This window comes from Lepidochelys kempii, chromosome 15, assembly GCF_965140265.1.
Source record: "Lepidochelys kempii isolate rLepKem1 chromosome 15, rLepKem1.hap2, whole genome shotgun sequence".
Taxonomy (NCBI): Eukaryota; Metazoa; Chordata; order Testudines; family Cheloniidae; genus Lepidochelys; species Lepidochelys kempii.
In genome coordinates, this window is record NC_133270.1 from 11,802,646 (window position 1) to 11,825,120 (window position 22,475).

The 22,475-nt window shown below is 44.0% G+C and overlaps 1 protein-coding gene across 14 annotated transcripts in view; it reads left to right on the forward strand.

Annotated features, from left to right (window-relative positions):
- DEPDC5 (DEP domain containing 5, GATOR1 subcomplex subunit) overlaps nucleotides 1-22,231 on the forward strand; it is a 65,425-nt gene extending 43,194 nt beyond the window's left edge. For 7 of the 14 annotated variants that reach the window (XM_073312467.1, XM_073312466.1, XM_073312470.1 and 4 more), the window contains 12 exons: nucleotides 1,646-1,754; nucleotides 4,520-4,582; nucleotides 6,547-6,698; nucleotides 7,583-7,660; nucleotides 8,095-8,227; nucleotides 9,279-9,387; nucleotides 10,407-10,634; nucleotides 15,111-15,280; nucleotides 18,135-18,306; nucleotides 19,674-19,734; nucleotides 20,940-21,022; nucleotides 21,420-22,231. In XM_073312467.1, the coding sequence (XP_073168568.1) occupies nucleotides 1,646-1,754; nucleotides 4,520-4,582; nucleotides 6,547-6,698; nucleotides 7,583-7,660; nucleotides 8,095-8,227; nucleotides 9,279-9,387; nucleotides 10,407-10,634; nucleotides 15,111-15,280; nucleotides 18,135-18,306; nucleotides 19,674-19,734; nucleotides 20,940-21,022; nucleotides 21,420-21,715 (1,654 nt within the window). In that variant the 3' untranslated portion in view covers nucleotides 21,716-22,231. The other 7 variants (XM_073312473.1, XM_073312475.1, XM_073312474.1 and 4 more) reach the window with 4 other exon arrangements.
- Nucleotides 22,232-22,475: the final 244 nt, after the last annotated feature.

Sequence of the window (22,475 nt, forward strand, 5' to 3'; positions counted from 1 at the left end):
CCGGTTTCTCCGCTTGCTTGCTGTGAGCTATCTACAACCTCATCTTCCTCGTCCCCAAAACCTGCTTCCGTGTTGCCTCCATCTCCATTGAAGGAGTCAAACAATACTGTTGGGGTAGTGGTGGCTGAACCCCCTAAAATGGCATGCAGCTCATCACAGAAGTGGCATGTTTTGGGCTCTGACCCGGAGCGGCCGTTCGCCTCTCTGGTTTTCTGGTAGGCTTGCCTCAGCTCCTTAAGTTTCACGCGGCACTGCTTCGGGTCCCTGTTATGGCCTCTGTCCTTCATGGCCTGGGAGATTTTTAACAAACGTTTTGGCATTTCGAAAACTGGAACTGAGTTCTGATAGCACGGATTCCTCTCCCCATACAGCGATCAGATCCCGTACCTCCTGTTTGGTCCATGCTGGAGCTCTTTTGCGATTCTGGGACTCCATCATGGTCACCTCTGCTAATGAGCTCTGCATGCTCATCTGCAGCTTGCCACGCTGGCCAAACAGGAAATTGAAATTCAAAAGTTTGCGGGCCTTTTCCTGTCTACCTGGCCAGTGCATCTGAGTTGAGAGTGCTGTCCAGAGCGGTCACAATGGAGTACTCTGGGATAGCTCCCAGAGGCCAATACCATCTAATTGTGTCCACAGTACCCCAAATTCGACCCAGCAAGGCCAATTTCAGCGCTAAGGTGGAGTAAGGAAATCAATTTTAAGAGCCCTTTAAGTCGGGGGAAAAAAAGGGCTTTGTTGTGTGGACTGGTGCAGGGTTAAATCGATTTAATGCTGCTAAATTTGACCTCAACTCCTAGTGTAGACCAGGGCCTAGTTACCTCTTCCTTCTGTTTTTGTGTTGGGCTTAGCAATACATTGTGGGATGGGGGAAGCACCTGTTCATTTTCTATGAAATGTCAATTTATCTTCTTTTCTATATCTGAAAAATATTTGTGTCCTGGCTCTGTTTTGACTGAATGTCCATATTTGAGATACGTCAGCTCAGGCAGAAATAGTCTATAGGTTCATGGTTTAAAAAAAAAAAAAAAAAAGACATAATCTATTTTTGCAGTCCCAACTGCCATTTTCCTCTTAAAAAACAACCAAATGCTCAGCTACTTGTAAGAGATTTTCACTCTAACAACTCCCATCATAAGACAAAGGAGTTGGTCGCGTTTTATAAACTCTAGTAGTATTCCTTTTGCAAATCCTGGTGGAAAGTGCTCTACGTTAGCTGCATTTGCACAAAAGTGTCTGCCTAAAATGGCTGTAAAACTGAGGCTAAGTAGATGTGTTACCAGCAATAATTTAGGAATGATGGTGAGTAAATTCCAAGAGTGCTGGTACCAGATACACCACTGAAAACAAGGAGTGTGATGCTAGTGTACTAGGGGAGAGCTTTGAACATATTCAGAGGGCAGCAAGTATTGTGTGTTAGGAAAAGCAGTTAATAGATTCAGGGCTCCAAGGTATTGTGTATATGGGGTAAAATCATCCTTTTCTAAAAAACTGATAGACCCCTTTGAGCTTGAGTGTAGGGGAAAGCATCTGTCTCTAGAAAGCACACCAATGCTTCCTCCCAAAACAATAGTTTTCAGCCAGTGTATGGTCCAACCTGGGACACTATGTAACAATCTTTATGGCTTTTTATCCTTTGTTTTAGGACCCTGGGGGAGCAGCAGGCAGCAATGCTTGCTGGGAAGAGCTCTGCCCAACCTGCTGAGAGTGGGAGTATTGCCATCACTCCCACCTATGTGGACAGCCCACGCAAGGTAACAACACTCTGGCCCAGTCTCTAGTTGATAATTTCAGAGGAGACATTCTCAAGTAACAGAGAGTTCTTGGAGTGATTGTACACATAGATTCCAGTCTTGCTTCGCATATGTGCCATGCATGTGAGGTCAGATTTTTTTAAGCTAGCAATGTCTGTTGGAGCTGCTGCTGCATCCTAAATGTCCTTGTGGCTCCCCCCACACCCCCAAGGCAGAAAGGGTGGGGCAGGTCCAGCTGTCCCTCAGTTCATTCTAAACACCTGTGACAGACAGAACCCCTGGCGCGTTGGCCTGCTTCTCTGCACACTGTGCTCAGTTAGTCGTAAGTTAGTCTTCTTGCCCATTGACCACACACAACTTGGTATGCTTTATTTTAGACAGGTTCAGGTTTTAAGACAGAAACACCACATACACAGCCCCATACAGGGGCTCTAGCAAAATGGCAGAAGCTGAATCTCCGAGGTTTGAAACCTGGCCCTTGTGGGAAGCTTCAATGCCACTTAATGATGAGCTCTCTAAGTGCCTATTTTGTTTAGGAGAGGGATGTGTTCCTGAGCGATGTACCATATATCACCTCTTTTCTAAGCAAACTCAAAGGCTGCTTAAAATTGTTACTCTGTAAGCCTCATTGGACACTGAAAGGAAGGATGCAGCTCTAGACCTCAGTCCTCCAGTCTGTCATTCTCCATGAGAGCCCCAGGGAGCCGAGATTCCACCCTAAGCCTCCAGGGCTATGTTGACCAAGAAGTTGCACTTATTTGCCTCCGTTCTGGCTTTCATAATGTCTGATGGGGTCGTCATGAGCACTGCTCCAGAGCTGAGGCACAGGTGCCTACTGAGTCATGACACAAGATTCATGAGTCTGACTTGTCTCACGATTAACTGTCAAGGAGCAGCCAACAGCCTGAGAAGGGCCCCTTTGGTGCCCTGGCACTGACCATTAAGAAAGTGCCCGATGGTACAGTATCCAGGGCATATACAGCATCCCCTTGAAGATCTGCGTTGGAATGTAGTTTGTATTGCCAAGTGAACTGGCACTGAAGTTTTGACCTTTTCACTAAGAAAAAAACTTATTTATGTTGGAGACATGGACCTCACTGAGCTCCATGAGAGGACAGGGTCAATACACTTAAACTTGGAAAAGCTAGATGCAGAACGTTAAGACTGAAGTACATTTGCAAACCTTCAGACCTTAATTTGTGCTATAAAATCTCCTCTTAAACCTCTACTGCATAGTAGCCTGCACTTCTGCTCTCCTCTTCCCTAGTTAAAAACCACACTACTTTTTGCATTGCTGGGATTTCACATAGCAGGACGTGGGGGAGGAGAGTGATATGGGGAACCAGCATGCTCTACAGATGGAGGAAGGAATAGCTTGGCTGTCAGTGATTCCTGCTGAGTCCACTGGCAAAGTATTTTATCACATGCTACATAGGAGACCTTGCTCTCAGCACAAATACGGCTGGCCATAATCAAAAAGTAGCCATATTAAAATCTATCCTTCATGGAAGATTTAGTGTAGAGTTCAGACAAGTTCATCAGTCACTGGCAGTGTCCGGATACTCCAGTGAAAAGCTCTTTTATAAATACCTACAAATAGAGATTTTAAAGAGAGCAATGGGTATTTTCACATTCACAGGTTACAGTTAAATGTTTCCATTAGTATATGAAAGATTCCGAACAATAGCAAACCTCATCAAGCAACTTCAGCCTCACCCAAAAACATCAATGAGAGCATGTCTCAGACTTCTGGAATACATCACCTCATGCATCACATAAACATCCTGGAGCTCGGAGCCATCCACCTGGCATGCAAGGCATCCTTGCTGCAACCCCAGGGATCAACAATCCAAGTGCTGACAGACACGACCACAGCTGTGTGTTATATCAACAGACAAGAGGGAGCATTCTGAGTCAAAGTCACACCAAAATGCACCTTCCCAGGCTGCAGGACACTATGGTGGATCAGCTTAGCGGGTAGTTCTCAGCCAACCATGAGTGGTTAGCATGATGAGTTAGCTTGGTACAAAAACCATTCGGGGAACACCTGGCAGTTTGTAAAGTTACTTGTATTAGCATTTGTGATTGGGGCCACAGCTTACCTGCCATGTTCCTGCACCAAAGAAGGTGCCAGGTTTATAACCACGTGGTGAAGTCCCTAAGGACTTAAGTCAGGTGTACATGTACCCGCAGGTACAGGCCCATCTTAGTAACTTCAGACTGGAGAAAGGCTTGTGCCTAAAGAAGGCAACAAAGAATGAAAACACAAATGAAAAGCTAAAGGGCTCAATTGCCTTATCTTTTTTCGGGAGAGAATCTTGGCACAATACCTTGGTTAGCAGCAAGGGAAGAGTCCATGCCAGGTATGTGTGTAGGAGGGGGCGTGCCCATTTAATTTGTGCATGCTTTGACATTGGTGAAAGAGCTTCTTTACAGTGAATTTCTCTCCCTCTCCCTTACACCATAATAGACTTTGAGGCTGTGCTTAGAGCTGCATGTGCTTGGCCAGGCCCCTGATTAGTGTGATAGTCTCATGTGATTGTCTGGGGCATTTGTAACAGGGAGGTGGAATGTCTCAGAGCAGAGTCTGCCGATGCTCTGAACTCTGATCTGCCTGCCTATCTGGATGGAGGTGTCTTTTTGGTTTTTCACTCCCTCCCTGTGGTGACTGCACACTTGCACAATGCTGTCTTTGCTTTTCTTCACCTCCTTGTTCCTGTCACTGCTGCTGCTGCTACTGCTTCTACTTCCTCCGATGCCTTCAGGATGGGGCCTTCTTTATGGAGTTTGTTCGCAGCCCACGCACAGCTTCGACCTTCTACCCGCAGGTCAGTTTTGAATCAGATCTTCCCATCCCTGACATCTGGATTGAAACAATGAATTGCATCTCAGGTCCTGAATTTGTAACTGAGGAAGCTAGGCCTGCGCTAGTTACCACCCGTGCTCATTGGTTTCTGCAGCGGTGAGATGTGCATTGCACTAAAAGGGTAGTAATTAATACAAAGGGACTGCTGGTGAATGCACTTATTTCCATCCACAGCTCTGTATTTGTATTGTGTTTTGGATGCTCCTGAACCCTTCCTTGTTATTCTTTACTTGCCAAATACTCAGACTTTTCCTTTCACATTGTTAGTAAGTTCCTGATTTCTACCTTCACTAAACAAGGATGGCAATAGCTCTTACTTGTCTAATTCTCTGTTAAATATCTCCTGTGGTATCTGCCTCGATAGCTGGTGCTGTAGAGAACCAGGTCAAGGTGCCACCTTAGAATTCTTAGCTTACTCAGGGATGGAAACATTGTGGAATTCACTGTGGTCTCATGGGGTAGTAAAAAGAAAAGGAGGACTTGTGGCACCTTAGAGACTAACAAATTTATCTGAGCATAAGCTTTCGTGAGCTACAGCTCACTTCATCGGATGCAGTGAGCTGTAGCTCACGAAAGCTTATGCTCAGATAAATTTGTTAGTTTCTAAGGTGCCACAAGTCCTTTTCTTTTTGCGAATACAGACTAACACAGCTGCTACTCTGAAACGTGGGGTAGTAGTGTCAGATGCCATTTGCGCACTCCTTAGTAGTTGATTACAGGGTAATGCATCCTCAGAAGGTGCTGCTAGTCCAAGCCAGCTCTGGGGTTGGGAGGGATGAATGTGCTGTAGCTTCAATATGGAGCATCTGCCACTTTTGGCTGTATCGAAAGGGCACAATTTGCAAAGTGTGAGAGCTTGGGTGATGGCAGTGAGGAGAGGTGACACAGAGTAAAAGCCTTCTCCAACCCCCCGAACTGGCTGTCATCCTCCATCAAACTCCCTGCCAAGGGGAGCTGTATGCCTTCAGTCAGGTCCTGTGCTTGACTCTGGGCACTGTGGAATCATAAAGGCAGATAAGCCCTCATTATACACCTGTTTGAGTTAGACTTTCTCTGCCATTCACATCTCCCTCACCCACTCCTCTTATGTAGCTTTTACATAATGTGTCTTTCCCTAAGCCATATGTGTTAATGGCAGATGGCAGCTGATAATTACAGCCTGTCTTTTGCTGAATCTTTCTGCATTCCTGTTCTTTCTGAAAGGCTTTTATGTTAATTTTTGCTAACTATTCAGTCTGCCATGGACTAGTACAAGTGTTTCTGCAGGAGGAAAGTGTCCTGTAGTATCACTCAGTGTCATGGCTGTGGGCGAGTGCCAATCAGTTTTCTGATACTACCCTAAAAAAATCAAAGATAGATGGATTATGGCTTCTTTTTAGAGAGAGAGAGAGAGAGAGAGGTGTGCATGGGTGTTTTTTTATTTTTTGTTTTCCATAATGAAAACTGAAATCCCTCTGGTGAATTCACATGCTTCAATCTCAGAGGAAGAGCAGTGAGCTTTTAAATTGCTCACCGCTTCCATTCAGCGACTTGAGTTCCTGTTCTGTCAGTCACCATGGCTGTGTGGTGGTGCTTATTCTCTTAAATCTAAATCCTTCCTTGTTCGTTTTTAAAATTTGAAAATATCAGGCTGCAGCCAGCTTTGCTACCTTGCTACCAATTCTGTTAGCACGGTTGCTGCTTACTTGGTGATCTTTATGTTAATCTGGGTCAATCTGGGACACTGATGTAATGAATTGCAGAGTTGTCAGTAGCTCCAACTAAAACAAGGCCGTGTTTGTCTTTGTTGTACATGTCTATGGTTGCATAAAGGACTGCTTGCCCTGTGAAGAGTCTGAGCTGGGGTGCTTACGAGAGGCAGGGAAAGTCGAAAAAGGAATGTGCTGTGAATTGTATAAAGGTGTTGCTATGTCTCACTCCTTACAGGTCTCTCTAGATCAGACAGTTCCTCCAACCCTAGATGGCAACATGTTGATAAACACAGGCCAGTCAGCTGATAGGGGCAGCACTCAGCCCTTTGGAAGCTCCCAGAATATAGGAGACCAGGGATATGCCACAGCTGGCTCCACTGAGAACAGGTAAGACGAGCACAGCAGTTCAGTAATGATATTCTGTTCAATACATTCCTCTTGCTGGTTACGGGGCAGGAGGGGTACTTAGCACAGGAAACATAGGACAATACGTGCTGTGCTCATTTCATGTGTGTCAGCACTGGAAGGCACATGTCACTTGAAGATCATGTTCTGTGACTTAGATGGAGAACGCTGTCCTTGAATAGTGGCACCAAAAACCAGCCTTCTAGCCCAGTTGTCCAGCACTGAATAGACATGAGCCGGATTTCCCTCACCGCAACGGTCTGCTCCTTCCAGAACTTTTTTGTGGCTATTCGTGGAGCACTCTGAGAAAGCCAGGGTTTGAATGGGTGTGGAAATCCATATCCCCTCTTCTCCGAGGAGACAGGGGACCCTCCAGTGCATCGTTAGATCAAGTGGGTTGTTGGAATCCAAGGGGTTCCAATCTGGTGGTGAAACACGATGGGGGAAGTGGTATTAAAAATAAACCTACAGTAGCATCTGTTTCCCGTGTTAATAACTTTCAAATGGCATGCTTTGAATTGCTTCTGAACTACAGTGCGTGCAAATAGGGTTTGTATAGCATGAGTAAATCCAGTGCAAAAATGTGCTTGCAGCTTTCACTTGTTCTTCTTTAGTCATCTCTGTTCCTTAAAGGTAACTAACTCCTCCCCTTTGCTCTGTGCTGCACTAAGGAGGTTTTCTGAGGCAAGAGCTGCATGCTTGGACTCTCCTCCCTTTTGCAAATTACTGGCACATGCACCAAGAACAGAAGATAAAACGTGGAACAATTATTGCTGTGAAGAGAAGAAACAGCAGCTCTCCTCAACATCTGTCAAACTAGACTGGCAGATACAGGACTTGTAAACACAATTTTGTTTACTTTCCAGCTCTCAGCAGTCTTCTGCGAGCTCCCTGACTTCTTCCTCTACTCTGATCGAGATTCTTGAAGCCATGAAGCACCCCACGTAAGTTTTGAGTCAAAACATGCCTAAAATCTCACTGTGAGGCTTTGAAGCAGGATTTGATAGGTGGGCCCCCAATGGAAGAGTTTCATGGTCTAGGGTGGAATAGCTTTTCTTAAGTGATCTTTGTATTATTCAGTTCTAGCCTCTCCCAGCAGGAGTCACTGTAGAAATTAGGGTACAAAATGTGGCTACACAGAGGTCAGGTGCTACAGTCCCAGGCCTGCCTAAGCAGGAGTCACTGTAGAGGGAGTAATTTCGGAGCTTTTTCCATTGTAAAATACAATCTTCTGCAGTCTCAGAGACTAACGGTACACAAGCTACAGAGAACTTCAGATTTCTCATTCTGGGTTTTCCTCCTCTGCAGTAGTAATTTTTCTGTCTTCCTGTGTGATTTCAGTTCATGTTAGTTACATGCTTAACTTGTTGGGATTCAGTACAGGGATCCAGCTGCTCTCTGAACAGAAGGGCCTCTCTCCGTATTGTTTCATCAGTGCTGAGGTTGTCCACTGGCTGGTGAACAACCTGGAAGGGGTGCAGACCCAGGCTATGGCCATTGACATCATGCAGGTGAGAGAAATGTCCCATTTACTGGGGAAAGCATAGATCTTGGGAAACTGTGTGTGTGCGTGTGTCTCTCTCTCTCTCTCATATTTAAAATCCTCTTACTAATATAGTTTTCAAGAGTGTCTCCACTACTACGTATGTGTAGGGAAATGTGACTTTCTATCACTAGGTTTTTATACCTCTCCTTCCCCCAGTAAGTATTAGCTTGAGATGGAGATCACAATAAATATGCAACAATGTTTGTTTTGTAAGTCAGATACTGGCTGGAAAAAATATTTTCTTCAGTGGTTTGATTTTAGATGTCCTATCACAGAGCAGCATGATGATGTGCGATAGGTGTTGCATTTTTTTCCCCTGCTGGTGTGATGGTGGCAGTTTTACATACAATCTCACACTGACTGGTGGTTACCAAAAGCCCTCGTTTTAGCTAGGAGTGTAAGTCACTGCAGTGTGATTGTATTTTCTTCTAATAACTGCTTTGGGTACTGGAGCTGTCATGAGAACAATGAGCATAAAACTGTTCTGTTCAAGGATACTTACATAAGTACACACACTATGTGTAATACACACACACGCCCTGTTGAACCACATCAGGGTTTGTGTTTTGAGGCTCAGAAATGCTCTAGAATTCATTTCTACTGAGACTCCACACCACACCAGCTAGCAAAGAGGATCCTAGAACCTTTCTGAGCCCTGAAGCCACATGATGGCTACTTACAGCTCCTGAAAACCCATATGTTAGACAAAGGCACATAAGTAAGACGGCAAACACTGGAGGTAGTACACAGAGTGGAAAGAGTCTAGTTAGTAGGGAACTTCAAAGGGACAAAATACAGTTTATCTGGAAGATGAGGACTTCTGACCCTATTCACTACTAGCCTGCTGGGTTTTCGGCACGTCTAGGGAAGCACTGCTGCCGTTCTCATCTTTACAGGTGAGGAGCTTGAACCTTTAATGTCTCCAAAGGAAAGACTCACTTTCCTAATGTCTCCCCGTTCCAACCCCAAAGCCCCGATTCACCACTGAAAGCTGCTTTTCATTTGTTTTTCTTTAGAAAATGCTGGATGAGCAGCTGATCGTTCACGCATCTGGAGAGGCCTTGCGCACCTTCATCTATGGGTTCTATTTCTACAAGATTGTCGTCGATAAGGAGCCGGACCGAGGTCAGGCTTTTATGTAACTACTGAGCTTTCCCCTATTGCCCTTCAGTGTAGCCCTTGAATTTTGTTGAGTTGTTGTAGGTGTTGCAGCAGAAGTGCATCTTGAGAAGGGATTTGAAAGGGGAGCAGCACCCTTAAATAAATGTTTGCAGGAGGGGGGATGGTGTATAGCAGGGGTCTCAAACTCAGTTTACCTTAGGGCCAGTGCCAGTCCTCAAATCCTCCCAGCGGGCCAGTAATGTCACTGAAGATGGTGTTCAGAAAAGAAAACGTTTATATTGTATTTTTTATTTTGAGTTTCTCAGAAATAATGAATCTGTCATACAACTTTATACAATTCTTTGCCTGCCAGAGAGGTTTTTAGTGTTTGTCAGGAACCTGGCAATGCTTCAGTTCTGTCAGTTTGTTGATGTTTAGCCTCAGTAACTGAGCAGTTTGAAACCTTCAGGATTGCAGCAAGGTGGGCATCAGATAGCTGTGTTCTGTATTTTGACTTGTTTATATTCTCTGTGGAAAAAAATGATGCTGCCTCCGTGGCTAACTCTGCCCGGCGACTGGTGATGGTATCTCTGTCCCTCTCCCCCAGCCAATGGGAGCTGCAGGGGGCGGCGCCTGCAGCAGACGTTGCCAGCAGCTTGTCTACATGCGTCTCTCCTCCACGGGCCGCAGTGGGGAGGTTCTCGGGCCGCAGATGGCCCGCGGGCCGGGATATTGAGACCTCTGGTGTATAGGGATCCAAAGAGATGTACTAGCCTTTGTGAATTTAACACCAAAAAATGAAGGGTAATTTAATGACAGCTGGACAGCTCAGCTCTCCCCATCCTCCTCACCACATACCCTTTAGAAAAGATCACCAGATTTCCTTGAACTGTCGACTCACAGGATGGGAATCGGAGGACAAATGTGAGATCTCCAGCTCCCTCTGAACCTAGACTCTAGAAACTCAGGAAGTGTAATGGTAACCTTGTGTGTTAAGGGGTCTTGTTCTTGACTGACCAGTCTTTCCCATTGCCTTTATCCAGTGGGTATGCAGCAGCCGCCCACCATGTGGCACACAGCAGCAATGGACGATTTCTCCACTTTCCAGAGGAAATGGTTCGAGGTGGCATTTGTGGCAGAAGAGCTCTTGCATTCAGAAATCCCAGCATTCCTCCTGCCCTGGCTTCCCAGCCGCCCAGCCTCTTATGCAAGTAGGCACAGTTCCTTTAGCCGCAGTTTCGGAGGACGGAGCCAGGCAGCCGCACTATTAGGTAGATGCGGAACACAGATGACATCTGGTGAAGTACAAGGGAGTAGTTTTGAAGGGGAATAGCAGCCAACCAAGGGTATGATCTCACGTGGACCAGCAACAGGCTGCAGATCTCATGCTGGCCGTACATTTGTCATGCAGGTGGTCTCATTGTCATGTCTCTGGGATGCGTTTCACTGGCTGAGAGGAACAATCTCTATTCATTGTTACCTAAAAGCAAAAAATTAAAATATTCCCACCATCCTCAGAGTTTGAGGAAGAGATAATACTCCTCTCCTGTCTCCATGTGGAGCTGGTGTGACTCTTCACAACCACATGATGGAGTTCGGTCCCTGCTGTGCACATGGAAATGATGACATGTCAGAACAACAGAGCACCAAAACTTCACTTAACTAAATCTAATGTTCTTCAACAAGTGTTTGCCAGTGGCAAGAGCCCTGGTGATACTCTTCCTGTTGAGAATGGAGTGAAGTGTAGGAGAGTCCTGTGTACAGTGACACTTGGAGACCGTGGTGGCACCAGTCTAGGGTGTAATGGGGAAGAACTCCAGGTCAGACACCTGGGGCCACAATTACAAAAGATACCAGCAGTGTGAATGAACTGGGGGTTTGAATCTGGAACATCAGGGCATGCAATGGGAGTGGATATCATTATCCCATCTTAAAATCTCCTTCCATTGTAAAGCACTTTTCACTAGAGTGCCACAGAGACCACACACACGGTGCCTTTTCTACCGCTAACAGCCAGTGAAACTCACTAGTTATATGTCCTAATATGTGTGCTTTGTCATCTTCTTGTTGCATTTCCAGGCCAGTTTGAGTCACTTGCTCCTGCCATATGCTATATGTTCCCTGTAAAACATGCTAGAAAAGTCCATTGCCATAACTTCAGATTTATAAGATGCATCTTATAAAATCTCATCTAAATTTAGAAAGAGAGAATCCCCAGTGCTCTTCTGTTATATGTTTGACTCCTCTGAAGAGAAGTGACATAACCCTTCTTCTTGTATAGTAACTGTATCTTCTAAATCTGAAGCTATGGTAATCTGTGTATATTTTTGAAAGCTTTGTTCAAAGAGGAACAGCATAAGAAACTGAAAAATGAGGGGAGGGGCCTAGACCAATAAGCTCACAATTCTATTATCTAAAGCTAAAGTGAGCAGGAGGCTCCTTACCTACTACACACTAAAGCTATCATTTTGGCCAGTACAAAACCTTATTGGCATAATTAATGAGCTAGGTGAACCTGAGCCCAGCCTGGTGTCCAGATAATGTGTGGTTCAGAGGACTGAGGCTCTGGAGACCTTGGTTCTGCTCATGACTCTGTCTGGCTCACCATGCAGCTTTGGTAAACCACTTCACTCCTCTGTTCCTCAGTTTCCCCATTATAAAATGGAGATAATGATCCGTAATCAGTTTTGCTGTTCTGGGATGAAAAGCACTTCCATACTGCTGCTGTTGTCCATTCTGGTTTGTTCTAAAGGATGATTGGATTTTCCTACAGTAAACAATGTGGTGTTACCTGTTCTCAGAAAGAAACAAGTTTGTGTGCCACTTCAATGCTGTTTCTCATCTAAACACTCCAAAAACATTACCAGTACATCTGAGGCAGGAAGCTTTACTAACCTCAATGGCAGCCGGTCCACGTGACTTCATTTGTTCCTCTCTTGACTTTGGCTGCATTTGATTTCTTCCCCTCCTCCACCTTCCCTAAATGTCAGCCTGTGATATGAAACAGCATGCAAGTGTTGGGAGCTCTGGAACAAGCTCTGTGTACCCGTAAAATCCTTATCCTTGCCAACTTCCCTATCACTTATCTGATGATTGTCCCTTTTCCCTTCCCAATGAAAATCTGATCTGTGATATATGTAATCTTGTCCCTTTTGATTTATAGCAATGCATGCTGCACTAGTAATTATAACCATGTACATAATTAATCTCTGGTTGAAGAGTAACCTGTCTGCTCCTCTCCAATGTGCACTATAACTCATTAGTTAATACTGGTACAAGACACAGTTGGGAAGCAGGTGAGTTCTCTTAAAATCAGCCAAGCGTATGGAAGCCAGAGGTCTTCTGTTATAACTTCAAATTAGGACCATTTTCTAAGAACCCATTTGAGTCTCCTAAATTTAGAGAGATTTAAAATGCTAATCCAGTGATAGTTTTGAAGTTGTGGGATTGTTAGGAGTGCTCCTATGGGGATTTGCCTCCAGTTGTTTGGTCTGTGAATAGAGGCACTGGGTAAGGTAGAACGAGACAGTTTGCAGTCTTGATAGAGAGTCTTGTGTTACCAGTAACTTGGAGGAGAAACGATCTAGCAGTGGAGCAGGGAGTTCATTCTTCAGCATGTGCTAATTTATACAAATTGGCTGGTGTATTGTTGTGTCTGGCAGCTGCGCTGGCAGACAGCACCTGCCTTCCTTACTGATTTAGTTGCTTCTGCTTTACCTCCTATTGGGATGCTTCCCTCAAACATCCCAAACTGGGTTTCTGTGGTGGTTCATCATTTACGTTACATTGCATGGCTCCTGAAAAGCTGGTATTGTAACTTTAAGCCACCCACAACAGTGCATCTTCAGTGATATCTGAGTAAAAAGCAGCAAGAAAAATAAAAGAATAAGATGTTGGTATGTCTGACAATACCTGGCCTAGATGGGAGTAGGAGGAGATAAATCTTTGCCAGGAAGTGATGAGACTTATTTACAAAAGAGCATCTGCATGCTCTCCAAGATGACACCTCTGTCATTTATTATTATTATTTATTTCGATCTCTTTTTCTGTTGCCAAGCTAAAGTAATTACAGCATAAACAATAGGATGTTGCACTGTTAACCCAGCCTCCTAGAAAATGGTCTTCTGACAAATTAGAGCAGAAGCAAAGGTGGGAACTCTGCCCTTGCCCCAATTCCCTCCATCTTGGCGCTGAATTTCAAAACTTAATTGGGAATTTTTAAATGCTAAGACTACAAAACATGAGCAATTCCTTTTCTCTGCTTAAAAAATACCAAACAGTTAATCAAAGACAGTTCAAATATTCAGGTTGGGAAATGTCTCAGCAATATTAACACAGCCTTAGTGCATATCGTTGGTATTTTATGTCCAATATCGAACAGCACAGAAACATATTAAACTAAGGCATGTAATAAGAAAATCAAGAAATGGCAGTCTAGTTTAAGGGGTAGGGTCCTGGACTGGGAGTCAGGAGACCTTGGTTGTATTCCTGGCTTTGCTGCTGACTTGCTGTGTGACCTTGGGCAAGTCCCTCCCTCTTCCTGTGCCTCTGTTTTCCCTTCCTACCCTTTGTGTCTTAGGGCTGGTCTACACTAAAGCTGTAAGTCGACCTAATGTAACTGAAGTTGATGTAACTTAGGTCGACTTACAGCGGTGTCTACACCACACTCTGTCGACGGGAGACACTCTCCCTCTGACTTACTTTGCGCTTTGTTGACAGGAAAGCGCTCTCCCATCGATTTAGCGGGTCTTCACTAGACCCACTAAATGGACACCACTGCATCGATTGTAGCCGAGTTAGTCGTAAGTGTAGACAAGCCCTCACTTATATAGAGTGTAAGCTCTAGGGTGCAGGGACCTTCTTTTACTATGTGGCTGTACTATGTGGCCTTGCACAATGTGGCCCTGGTCTTGGAGGGGTCCTCTACGCATTACAGAAATACTAATTTAAAAAAAGAAAAGAATGCTACCTAAATGCAATAAGCCAAAGATGATAATACTGTAGGAACCTTTTTGGTTTTTTGCCTTTTTAAAAATTGTAATGTGCAGCCTTAACATTGCATTAATATAGACCACTTTTACTCTGGAAACTAAATGCATTCCTCATCTCCTTTTTGCTGTCATTGTAAACTCTGGAATACTCCTTCCCTGGTGTAAAAATGTGCAGTGTTGTGATTTGTATGGAGAAATGTAAAGAACATTATAATCAAATTGGAATGCCTCAGAGGCAAATGTTACATGGGTAGCCCTCCATAGCACCTTCAGTTCCACACTGGAATACTACTAAATTATAGAACATATTATAGAATGATTTTCCACTGAATGCATCCGATGAAGTGAGCTGTAGCTCACAAAAGCTTATGCTCAAATAAATTTGTTAGTCTCTAAGGTGCCACAAGTACTCCTTTTCTTTTTGCAGATACGGACTAACACGGCTGCTACTCTGATTCCTAGAGGAGGGAGTCCCCATCTACCCCAGATTAGATGTCACTGGACTGATTAGAGTAATAATTTCTGGAGGAGGAATTGGGGCAGCAGAGTTCCCTGGTGTGGGTGGAATTCTCTTCTCCTTTTCATTCTTGTGATCTAGGCTAGCAAGATTCTTTGAGCTATTTTTGTTGGCCCTAAAAGTGCAAGGCAGGGGGATGAAGCAACCCATGCTTAAAACGAATCAGTCTCATTTTAATTTTCTTTCTCTCCCCTTCTGGATACATTTTTTAAAATACTCTTGACTCCGTAACTGCATAGCTGCCACAGTACCCGAGCAGCGAACAGTGACTCTGGATGTGGATGTGAATAACCGCACTGACCGCCTGGAGTGGTGCAGTTGTTACTACCATGGCAATTTCTCGCTGAATGCTGCCTTCGAGATCAAATTGCATTGGATGGCAGTAACAGCAGCTGTTCTCTTTGAGATGGTAAGGGTCCTTGTATTCTGGATGCTCTCAAACTTGCCAAGCTGACTAAATGTGTCCTTACCCGAGTGCGCAGGGAAATTCAGCAAGGCAATTAGTGGGAAGCCAGTGAGAAGTGCTAGGATAGATGCTGTGGTGTGAAGTTTGTATGATTTTGAATGACCATTTTGCTGCTTGTTGCTACTGCTATGAATGTGTGTTGCTGAGTTTGTGTCCCTTATCATTGCTATAAATCAGTGTGTTTAGTCACCCTATCCTAGGTGTAGCATTCTCTTTCTTTTAATGAGTTAAATTCACCCTGTGCAGAGAGCCAGCACGAGGCCAAGGCATTACTTTTAAGTCCCACTTGAGCCACTGTGTAGGATTTGACCCTGTGCAAAGAGCCAGTACAGTGTAACCCACTGTACCTTGAATTTTAAAATGAAAAGCAGTGAAAAATGTTAATGGAGCCCGTGGGGTAGGCAGCCTGTTGTCCCAGTTCAGCAAAGAGGCTTTTTAAAAACCCACTGAAAACACCAAGGATAAAAATACAAGAAGTTCTCTACATTTGCTGTTTACTTTAACTTTGTTTCTTTTTGTAATTTGGCAACTTCTGTATCAAGAAACTGGCATTCAGAAATCCCAGACCGTTTACTCTCCATTCAGACCCTTGGCATTGGTCACGTACATCCTCTTTCTAAATGGAAATTTTGTTCCAGTTAAGCAGTCCTTGGCCATTCACTGTAATCAGGCTAAATCAGTTTCCTTAGAAATATCCCATTTTAAGTGCATTCATAAGAACAGCTATAATGGGTCAGACCAGTGGTCCATCTAGCCCAGTATCCTGTCTTCCAACAGTGGCCAATGCCAGGTACTTCAGAGGGAATGAACAGAACAGGCAATCATTGAGTGAGCCATCCCCTGTCGTCCACTCCCAGCTTCTGGCAGCCATAGGCTAGGGACATCCAGAGCATGGGGTTGTATCCGTGACCATCTTGGCTAATAGCCATTGATAGACCTATCTTCCATGAACTTATCTAATTCTTTTTTGAACCCATTTATACTTTTGGCCCTTACAACATCCCCTGGCGATGAGTTCCACAGGTTGCCTGTGCATCTTGTGAAGAAGTTCTTTCTTTTTTGTTTTAAACCTGCTGCCCATTCATTTCATTGGGTGACCTATGGTTCTTGTGTTGTGTAAAGGAGTAAATAATACTTCCTTATTCACTTTCTCCAAACCATTCATGATTTTATATACCTCTATCATATCCCACCCGCCAGTCGTCTTTTCCAAGCTGAAAAGTCCCAGTCTTTTTAATTTCTCCTCACATGGAAGCTGTTTCATATCCTTAATCATTTTTGTTGCCCTTCTCTGTACGTTTTCTAATTCTAATAAATCTTTTTTTGATATGGGGCAACCAAAATTGCACACAGTATTCAAAGTGTGGGCGTACTGTGGATTTATAAAATGGCATTATGATATTTTCCTTTTTTTTTTTTTTTATAATCTGTCTCTTTCCTAATGGTTCCTAATATTCTGATGCTGCACATTGAGTGCATGTTTTCAGAGAACTATCTACAATGATTCCAAGATCTTTCTTGAGTGGTAACAGCTAATTTAGACCCCATCATTTTGTATGTATAGTTGGGATTATGTTTTCCAATGTGCATTACTTTGCATTTATCAACACCTGAATTTCATCTGCCATTTTGTTGCCCAGTCTCCCTGTCTTCTGAGATCCCTTTGTAACTCTTCACAGTCTACTTTGGACTTAACTATCTTGAGTAGTTTTGTATCGTCTGCAAATTTTTCCACCTGTTTACTGCTTTTTCAAATCTTTTAGGAATATGTTGTACAGCACTGGTCGCAGTACAGATCCCTGGGGGACACCACTATTTACCTCTCTCCATTCTGAAAACTGACATTTATTCCTACCCTTTTTTGCTATCTTTTGACCAGTTACTGAGCCATGAGAAAACCTTTCCTCTTATCCCATGACTAATTAGTTCCCTTAAGAGCCTGTGGTGAGGAACCTTGTCAAAGGCTTTCTCAAAATCCAAGTACACTATATCCACTGGATCACCCTTGTCCACCTGTTTGTTGACCCCTTCAAAGAATTCTAATAGATTGGTGAGGCATGATTTCCCTTTACAAAAGCCTTGTTGACTTTTTCCCAGCAAATCATGTTCATCTATGTGTCTGATAATTCTGTTCTTTACTGTAGTTTCAATCAATTTGCCTGGTACTGAAGTTAGGCTTACCAGTCTGTAATTACCAAGATCACCTCTGGAGCCTTTAAAAAAGGAAAAAAAAAAAAAAATTAGAGCCACATTAGGAATTCTTCAGTCATCTGGTACAGAAGCTAATTTAAATGATAGGTTACATACCACACTTAGTAGTTCTGCAATTTCATATTTGCGTTCCTTCAGAACTCTTGGGTGAATACCATCTGGTCCTGGTGACTTATTACGTTTAATTTATCAGTTTGTTCCAAAACCTCCTCTAATGACATCTCTAATCTGGGACAGTTCCTCAGATTTGTCACCTAAAAAGAATGGCTCAGGTTTGGGGAATCTACCTCACATCCTCTGCAGTGAGGACTGATGCAAGACTTCAGTTAGCTTCTCTGCAATGGCCTGATCTAATTGAGCATTCTGATTTATGTGACATGCCTTAAAAAATAAAATTTTGAAATCTTGTATTTGTGCTGCTTTGCTTATGAAGATGATTGCATGCTCAGTATGCAAAGCAGGCAAAGCCCTTGGTAACTGAGCGTGTCTGATTTGTTGTTGGCGAGACAAGCTGCTCTTATCCACATAAGTACTCCTTTCCATGCAGGTATACACGATGTGATTCATTATTTGAATCCCTTCACAGGTTCAGGGTTGGCATCGGAAAGCTACGTCCTGTGGTTTCTTGCTGGTTCCAGTCCTGGAGGGTCCATTTGCATTGCCCAGTTACCTATATGGAGACCCACTTCGAGCACAGTTGTTCATCCCACTCAATGTTAGCTGCTTGCTGAAGGAGGGCAGTGAGCATCTGTTTGATGGTAAGAAATATTCCCCAGCCAGCCTTGGGTACCTTCTTGCAGGGAGAACTCTCACTGGGATGTGTAGCTAGCATAAAGAATCACACCTACAATATGTTCTCTGGCTGCATAAGATGCCTGCCATTACATTCCCTCCTATCTGCTATTAAGGATACAGCTCATTCAGCATGATGAGGGAAAGATGAGGAGGGAAGCTGTACTTCAGGGCAGTTGGCACACACCACAGCATCATGTTGGTAATGAGAGGTGCCCATCAACAGGGAGAGTTCCATGTCCTTCATTCTCCTCTTTTGCCATGACACTGAATGCTTCTATAGAAACTATGTCAGGTAGTTAACCGTGCTGTCATTTTGTAAAAATTATAAAAGCCCATTCTGCCAACAGCTCCCATCCATCCTGCTAGCCAGTCTGCATTTGTATCTTGCATTTGTTCATTCCCTTCTCTCTGAGATTATACTGGCTAGGCTTCCTTGGTTGGCATCCTCTTTTTGTTGCCATGGTTACATTCTGGGTAGGAAGGTTTGCTTGTGAGATTAAGTGCCTGGAACTGCAATCCTTTTTTTCTTTAGTATGACCTCTCCCTTCCTAGTGACGCTATTGTGGTAAGCCTCAACTGTGAGCCTTGCCCAGAGGTCAGCGCTTCATGAGTCCTAGCACAGAGAGATGCATCATACAGAGGGATGATCTGAAAAGGAACACAGTTTACAAATTTTAAAAATTCATTTTATTGATTAAATTGTTCTCACCCCTGGTAACACTCTTCCTGGAGTCTGACTGTAAATGCAGAAAGAGCAATGAACACTCTACATGTTGTGGTACAGGTGTAGCCCCACTGGCTTTAAATAGGCTATTTTAATGCCTTGATGCTCAAAATGGTGGTCATGCTAATTTTTTTCCTGATCCTCACTAAATAAAAATATATTCATCATTTGGGGTGAGGGACCCTCACGGAGGGTGAGTTGGTTTTAACCCCAGACCTTCCCCCTTGCCAAAACTAAGTTCTTATTGATGCCCAAAGGTGGGCAAAGTAGAAACATGGGACAATATTCGATAGTATCGCAAGAGCAACAAACAGTGAAACCTCCCCTCTCAAATCCTATGTATTTACTGTTTTATGTATGTTCCTTCCAGGGTCATAAAAGCCAAATCCAGGGTTGGTTCATGAATCAACTGTTGGTGTTTTTAAAAAATCCTCTTAATGGGATATTGGGAGTTCAGGGCGAGTGCTGACAGATAAAATAGGACCAAAGGAGGTGGCTTAAAGGAATAGGGGGAAGCACACAATGGAGCTGGCCTGAGGAAGCCTCTTATGGGTTGGTTAAGATTAAATGGTTTCAGCTGACCTTTGTCTGGTTCTCTTGTTTCAGGCTTTGAACCTGAAACTTACTGGGATCGCATGCATCTGCTTCAGGAGGCAATTGCACACAGGTATGTGTGTAGCACGGTAGATGAGAGTCAAATCCATCTTTGGCTATGATGGTGGAGTGTGGTGTAAAGATCTAGTCAGATTTTGGAGCTTTAAAGTAGTACTGTTAAACTTGAGACCATGAGTTATGTGTCTCCTTGAAGTCCTCTGAAAGATACTAAGTTAATCAGAATGTCTTCAAATGTGCACAGTTGGCAGTGGGTGGGAATGGGATGGATGCTCTCAATATGTGGGAGGAACGTTGTCACTCATTAGCAAACCCTATGGATTGTCTTAAGTGTAACATTAGGTTCTAAAGGTGTCCCATTCTCTTAGGCTAGAAACAGGTAAATTGTTGTATCTCTGATAACGACTGTCATCATCTCTGTGTACAGCATTTGGGACAATCCTGATTTGAATCTCTGAGTGATAACTTAAGTGATAATAAGCAAGTAACTGGGATCTGACACCTGTAGTGAGAGGCTGGGAACAAGTTGAGGAGGAATTGATGGTGTTCTTTTGAACACTGCTTAGTGAGAGAAGGGCCAATAAGGGTGGAGGAGTTAATTGGAAGGCACAAATAAGCTTCCCAGTGCCAATCCTTCCTGCCTTTGGCTGGCTGTGTAACATCCCCTGTTATGGGTCTTCACAAAGCTTTCAGTGTGGTCCCTGACTGGAATTTGGTTTCACAGTGCTTAACTCAGGCTCTCTTTCTATCACGGAGAAGGTGGCTCTTGGAATGGACCTTTTCTTGCTTCAAAATGGTGTTTTCTTCAGCCCAGAGGGGGATGTGTGTTCCCAAAGCAGCACTAGTCATCTGGCAGAACTGTCCAGCCTGATCAAACAATTCCTATAACTTGATGCACCATACCAGAAGCTTTTCTGTAGCTTTCTCCTAATTTTTTTTGTGTATGTGTACGTACGTACATACGTGTGTACACACACACACAGAGCTGGGTCCTTTTAACAGACAGCCAGATAACATTCCAGATTGGGTTATTGGTTCTGTTGCTTCATACATAAGCTAGGAGACCAACCCCACCCCCATGCTCAGGAAAAAACAGGATTGGAGAACCTGGGGATCCCTTCCTTCCCTCTTTGCCTCCTTCCCTTTGGACCATGAGAAGGATGTGCATATGTGTTTCCCCATCCCACCCCTTTCCCATCCCATGGGTTGTAGGAGTCCCAACAGGAATAGCCTCATTCTTTCTAGTGTTTGTTTCCCCAGATTTGGATTTGTGCAAGATAAATACTCTGCCTCTGCATTCAACTTCCCATCTGAGAACAAACCCCAGTACATCCATGTCACAGGTGAGCAATGCTTGGCAGGCAATGAGAGCCATTCTTGCACTCCTAGTTCCAATGTTGTTCTTCAGTAGCACTGATCAGCTGGCCAATAGCTGTAGCAGCTGGGACAAAGGGTCATAAACAGAAGGCAATGGAGAGACCAGTCATCTCCTACAATAAGTATAAAGCATTATTACTTTTGCCACGAGTAAAAAGCAGCAGGTTGAGTACCTGCTTTAAGGAATCGATGAGCCTTGTTACCCTTGCAAGTAGCAGTGGGGTAATGCTGAGTGCATCTTTACCTGCTACACGAGACAATAAATGAAACTCAGTCTAGTTTTCCCTTAGAAACATTTGGGTCAGCTGACAGTGCTAGGATCTAGCCTTGACCACGGACTAAACTCCTGTCCGGTTCCCACAGGGACGGTTTCTCTGCAGCTGCCTTACTCCAAGCGGAAATTTTCCTGTGGACAGCAACGACGGCGGCGCAACTCCACCAGCTCAGCCAACCAGAACATGTTTTGTGAAGAGCGCATTGGTTACAACTGGGCCCACAATACCATGCTGACCAAAACGTGGAGGTCCAGTGCCACAGGGGATGAGAAGTTTGCAGATCGGTTGCTGAAAGACTTCACAGAGTTCTGCTGGAACAAAGATGGCCGGCTCGTCCTGTTCTGGACTGGCTGTCTGGATAAGATGCATGCCAGTGCACCATGAGATCGTGCATCTGCAGGAGAGAAAATTAAAAGCGTGGGAGTGTGATGAGGAAGAAGATTCAGAGAACTGCCAGATAAGGCCATTCTTAGGGTGAATTTACCTTGGAACCCAGCCTAATCTGAGCAGTATTCCTATTGATAATCAATAGAAGCTGAGTAGGCTTTTGGGAGAAGAGACTGTATCCCAGGGACACTCCTTTCACACCAATACTCATCACCTGAACAGAGCCATGCTTCAAATAGTTGCATCCCCTACTTGCCAGAACTCACCTAAACTGAGGTGAAGGCAAGACTTTGAGACCAGGGGTTTGTTACAGGGAAGAGAGGTCACCATACGTTTCTGTGACCTTTGGAAATGACCAGGTGTTGTAAGCCTGTGACATGTCAGGCAAAATCATGCCTCACATCTCTGGCATGTATGTTTGTGTGCATATGTAAGATACACTGTATCATACAATCATGGTAAGTGTTTATATGTTTTAATATATTATTAAATAAAAAATGCAGAAAATCAAAAGGGTAATGTGGTTCTGCCATGACTCAGGCAGTGAGTAAAAGAGAAGTTATTGGTGAATAGAGCCCTGTGCAGATACTAAGTGTGTATCCTCATCCAATCCACAGTCCATGGATTTGTAGGGCTCTATAGGTCAATAAAGGAGTATGCAGAGTATGGAGCCTTGCCCGAAGGAAGTTGTTTCTTATGGCAAGTATGAAGCTTTAATGCTTGTGAAAAGGTCACAATTACTTTAAATTTCAGTTGA